Below are 6000 nucleotides of genomic sequence, written 5' to 3' on the forward strand. Positions count from 1 at the left end.
TAGCAGGTTGTTTTGAGTTTAGCATTAAATTATAATGTATTGCAAAATCAAATGATGAGCACTTACTAATATATACAAAATATATTAAATAATGTAGCCACACTAATAAAAGTTAACTTTTGATTTTCTTCGGTCTTACGCACCATTAATGTTTGCCTGGAGCTGGAGTTATTGCATAAACTTAATAACACATACCTCGTTATTCGGTGAATAGATTAAAATTTAATATATATATATATATATATATATATATATATATATATATATATATATATATATATTAGTGCTGTCAAACGATTAAAATTTTTAATCGCGATTAATCGCATTAATGTCATAGTTAACTCACGATTAATCGCTCTAATTTATGACGAATTTCCCCACAAATATCGCACAATTCTGCAAGTGATTATAATTTATTATCGCTGTTTTCTAGCTGATCTAAAACCATTTTTGACATAAAGGGACACTTTTGGACAATCTACAGTTTTTCAGGCAGAAAGAATAGTTTTTATTTTATAAAAGAACATGTAGGGCACTGGGCAGACCACTAGGGACAAGGGGGGTGTGTATTTTTTACATACAGTACTGTAATCTATAAGATTACAGTATACTGTGTGTATTGTGTTTGTTTACTTTTTTAAATTTGGCGCCGTTCTCCGCTCCCGTGCGTCGTAACGTTGCAGGGAACGGAGCTCGGCGGCACACAGGCACTGTGAATCGAGCGAGGAGGACCCGCCAAGCGAGGAGGACCCGCCAAGCAAGGAGGACCCGCCAAGCAAGGAGGACCCGCCAAGCAAGGAGGACCCGCTCGATCACACAGCGGGGTGGCATCGCTGGATCCAGGGACAAGGTGAGTAACTTGTCTGTGAATCCAGCGAAAAGGTAAGCCGCGCCGCGCCGCTGCACACTCTGCATGTCCACCCGAGGGCTCCTGCGTTAATCGCGCGACAAAAATATTGACGGCGTTAACATGGGTTTGCGTTAATATCGCGTTTAACGCACAGCCCTAATATATATATATATATATATATATATATATATATAAATATATATATATATATAATGTAGGAATAAAAAAAAAACTGAAATAAAATTTACAGTAAACCAATGTTCTTTATTTTCTTTCCCTTCAAACTGAACCCATGCTTTGCCTGTGCTTAGGTTAGCAATAGCAGCTTACATATTCTATTATATATATAGCTTTCCCTTAAAGTTATGGGAATTGTTGAGTATTTATAGAGGATGCAGAGCTTAACACCACCCTTCCAAAATACACTAAGGCCGGGTTCACACTATTGCGAATTGGATGCGGATCTCTGCATCCAATTCGTAATAGCAGAAGAATGTGAATGTCTCTCTATGAAGCCGGTTCACATATCTCCGAAGCACCTCCAGTGCGAATTTGCACGGCAGCCCTGTGCATCTTTTGGTCCATTTCAGGTTGGAATTCAGCCCAAAATTCAGGCTGAAATCGGACCTGAAACGGTGAACCAAGGCACACAGGACCCCGGCTGTGAGACGCATCGGCATCCAGTGTTAACCAAGCCTTAAACCTTCTAAATTGGAAAACAAAGACAGTGGCCTGCCTTTCCTTACTGACTTAATCTGCAAAACATTGTTTGCTACAAAACAATCACAAACTAATTATAAACAAGTACAGACAACACCGGTATACAGATTACCATGAGAGCCAACCAGAGATCCAGTCTTAGCCTTTCTTGGAGCTTTTAATATTTCGAGGAAGGGTTGCTGTCCATGTTGGACAGATTTCTCCATATTTACTGTTCTGTCCAACACCCGATGTCTGAATAGGAAATAAGGGGGATCTTTACAAGATAGGTACCCAGGCAATAATAAAAACCTGGCAGATATTCAACTCCTATTTTTATTTTTTTGCTGTCTTTGTACTCAATATGTAGATTTCCCCTCACTTCCTGTCTTCTTCTGTCTGTGGCTTGTCAAGAAGGAAGAAAAGTCCACCTCCAGTCAAAACTTTGATAGATTTTTTTATTGCTGTCTGGTACTCTGGGAATATTTCTCACATATGTTATCCCTAGGACACTAAGACAAGAAATGAGCATAATGAGCATCACCAGTGAAGGAAGAAACCCAATAACAGTGTACTGTAAACTTTTTGTCCAGTTTATGTATAAAAAGAGCTATTTTTTTCTGTCTATTGCTGTATCACTGGGGAGATTTTCCATGAATTTCTGTCCATCTGACTGCTCGTCGTCAAGAAGGAAAACAGGAAATAAGGGTAAATCTCCAGAATGGGAACACAGACATAAATATAACCTGGACTTCCACCCTAGACTCCTACTTTCAGCAGTAATGCAATAACTCTCTTCAAAAGATAGGTCCATGCAGCATGTCCTAAGATCAGGAAATTAAAATTATAAATCACAACAACGTATATATGTATTCCAATAAAACTCTTCTTTTTTTCGTTACAGACTATCTCAGAACCAGCGTTTGGCTTTGTGCTGTTTGATTATATCACAGGCAGCAATGAACAAAAAGAGCCCCAAAGAAGAGCAGTCATGGACTAATACTGAGTTCTTAAAGTGGAGTTCCAGGCAAAAATACAACTTGGTCTTGTTCAATAGTCTGCCCCAATCCCCCTCGTTTTTGGATATATGTATTTTTTTCTCTTTGTTTAGTACCTTTTCCTTTGCTTTTCATGTCGACTTCTTGCCCTACCTCGCCGCTGCTAGCATTGCATTGTTTTAAAACAGGAAATTACGCGATGCTAGACGAAGATCTGTGCCATATTTGAATAGGGAATGTGGCAGTGTTTTGTTTGTATTGTTGCCAGGAGGACATGCAAGTATCGGCGACATGCAGTGGGGCGTGCTTCCTTCACTCTGCACTCCGCAAGATCAGGAGGTGCATGCTGGGTAGCCAGCATGCACCTAATCCTGGAAGAGAGACCCAGCGGGCTTCACATGCCCACAGTCAGGATGGCCGCTTCTGCACAGTGAGTAATTAATGCTGCACAAGTAACGAAAAGGGGATAACGATATTAACAATTGGCAATTGTAAAAGAGCGAGCAGTGGCATTCACATGGGTAGTTTAACCACTAGGCTACCGCTGCCGTCAATTGACAGCGGGACGATAAGCCTCTTGTTCTGGGAGGATGTCATATGATGTCCTCGCCTTCCCGAGCCTCTAGGGGGCGTCACTGGAAACCTGATGCGTGTGCCCGGCAGCCACGATGTCCGCCGGGCATTCGCGTTTACCCAGTAACTGAGTAGAACCGTGGATGTCTGTGCATAAACACAGAGATCCACGTCCTGTCAGGGAGAGGAGACCGATGGTGTGTCTCTTGTACATAGGGACACCGATCGGTCACCTCCCCCAGTCAGTCCCCTCCCCCTACAGTTAAAATCACTCACTAAGTTACACATTTAACCCCTTGATCACCCCCTCGTGTTAATCCCTTCCCTGCCAGTGACATTTACACAGTAATCCGTGCATATTAATAGCACTGTTCTGTTCTCACTACACGTTTGCCCCTGGCGTATATGTAGCTCAACATACAGCTTAAACTTTGCATCCTAAATAACCAGACTGTCTGTAACTTTGGAACTTTATTACGATAAACAGGTGGTGGCCATATAAGATGCGTATTAATAATGGTAAAACTAGAGATAAACAAATAAATGAACATATAAGAATTATATGAACACAAACAAATGTCTACTAGGCATATAGATAAACAGTCTTTATCATACCAGCGATGCTGTCCCAGGAGAATCAAACTTAGGAAACATGTGGTGCAGGCTTAGCTGACTCCATGTGGACTGTCCAGTGAAAAAGATGAAAGAGTTGTGATAGTGAAGACAGTTTTCAATAACACGACAGGAAATGTACTCTACCATAGAACACTGCCCATCAACAGTCCTTTGTTAAGAGTAACATCTAGTGGACATTATTTGAATTACAAGTCCAGAAGATATTACTGTATTTCCTTGTAGGCCAAAGGCATGACAAGCACTGTTCGCTGTATAAATGTGAATGGTCACAAAATAGTGTCAAAAGTGTCCGATGTGTCCGCCACAATATCGCAGTCACGATAAAAATCACTGATCGCCGCCATTACTAGTAAATAAAATAAAAAAATAAAAATGCTACAGATCTATCCCCTATTTTGTAGCCACTATAACTTTTGTGCAAACCAATTAATATATGCGTATTGCGATTTTTTTTTTTTACCAAAGATATGTAGAAGAATACGTATCAGCCAAAACTAAGGAAAACATTTTTTTTATAAATATTTTTGGGGGATATTTATTGTAGCAAATAGTAAAAAAAAATTTAAAAAATTGTCGCTCTTCTTTTGTTTATAGCGCAAAAAATAAAAACCGCAGAGGTGATCAAATACCACCAAAAGAAAGCTCTATTTGTGGGGAAAAAAAGATTAATTTCATTTGGGTACAGTGTTGCATGAAAGTGTGTGACAGCGCTGAAAGCTGAAAAATGGCTTGGGCAGTAAGGTGGTTAAAAGAAAATAAAAAATTGAAACTCTGTTTAAACCAGAGTACATGCAGGGGATAATGTGTGATCAATCCTATCTCTTTTTTTTTTTTTTTACAGCCTCCCCTTTAAATGTGCATTGGGGAAGTACAGTGGAACCTTGAATTACGAAAATAATTTGTACCGCATTGACATCTATGGCATGCAATACAGCATGTGGCCAGAGGTGGGGGGTGCCGGAGAGCCTCGGAAATACTCGGGGACAGCTCGGCTCAGGAATGGAGTATTTACGAACGGCTCCGGGCCCCCACGCCCCTCTGGCCAAATGCGGTATGGAACACAGCAGAGACTTGAATCCTGCTGGTTTTGCGAGACAACACTTGCAAACCGAGTCAACCGAGGCAAAAAAAAAAAGTTGTATTGCGAAAAGCTCGTTAACCGAGTTACTTGCAATCCGAGGTTTTACTGTATCTTATTTTAAAAAACAATAACATTACCAAAAAGTGTTGGGTAGCACTTTATACCTTAAAAAATATGCTCCTGAAAAAGTTGCCATCAGCGAGAAATAGACATGTGCGGTTCGTTTAGCTCCGAATTAAAATTCAAACAAATTTTCGTTATCTGGAAATTCGGATGTGCCCAAATTAGAATAGTACAGAATTTAAACAAATCCAAAATAACAAAAATTTTATTCGGACGAACTTCAAATACTTTTCAAATTCCAATTCTAAAACTTTTCAAATTCAAATAGTTTTCCAATTTCCAAAGAGAATACAATAGAATAGAAAATAAAGGAATAGAATAGAAAAAATATTTTTTTTCTATCCTATTTTATTCTTTTTGGAAATTGGAAAACAATTTGAATTCAAAAACTATTCGAAATTGGTTCAAAAACTTTCAAATCGATTCGAAAACGAAACGAATCCCGAAAACATATTAAACGAATGAAACTAATTTAACTAAACAAATTTATGTAAATAATGAATCAAAACTAAACAAATTTTTTCATTCTGCACATGTCTAGCGAGAAATCTATCACGAATGCGGGTGCTACTAACAGGTGGCCTCCTTTTATTTGGATCTCCTTGTCACTCCTGCCAGAACAGATATGTAAAGTATATGCACACTGTGAAAGGAATAAACGTAGCCCCAACATTTCTAGTGTGAGGCTTATTATATCCGGTGACATATCTGGCCTCGGTGATGTACTACTTAACTTTTTAATAGACACAATATATTTGTACATCATTTTACTTGGCTTCCTATATGACTGTTAATATACTCTTGGAAGGAATATCCAGGGGGAAAATCCATCTAGTGGAGACAATACATCGGCAGTCTTTTCAATTCAACGAGCTGCATATATGAACAGTGTGCTGTTATTATGACCTTTATGTGCTGTTTATTCAAATACTGAATCTCCTTGCAATGTACTGCCACAATACACTTGCAGTTTGTTGAGCCTCTTGGGCTGTATATTTGAAGATTGAATTATTTTGCTTAAATATTTGCCCTCCATAGGC

At 39.1% G+C, this 6000-nt stretch overlaps 1 protein-coding gene across 1 annotated transcript in view; it reads left to right on the forward strand.

The window, feature by feature from the left end:
• COPZ2 (COPI coat complex subunit zeta 2) overlaps positions 1–2654 on the forward strand; it is a 109701-nt gene extending 107047 nt beyond the window's left edge. The window contains exon 8 of the mRNA XM_040331586.1: positions 2454–2654. Coding sequence (XP_040187520.1) covers positions 2454–2549 — 96 coding nt within the window. The 3' untranslated portion in view covers positions 2550–2654. The remainder of the gene's footprint in view (positions 1–2453) is intronic.
• The last annotated feature ends 3346 nt before the right edge of the window (positions 2655–6000 follow it).

The sequence above is a fragment of the Rana temporaria genome, chromosome 12 (genome assembly GCF_905171775.1).
Source record: "Rana temporaria chromosome 12, aRanTem1.1, whole genome shotgun sequence".
NCBI classification, from domain to species: domain Eukaryota; kingdom Metazoa; phylum Chordata; class Amphibia; order Anura; family Ranidae; genus Rana; species Rana temporaria.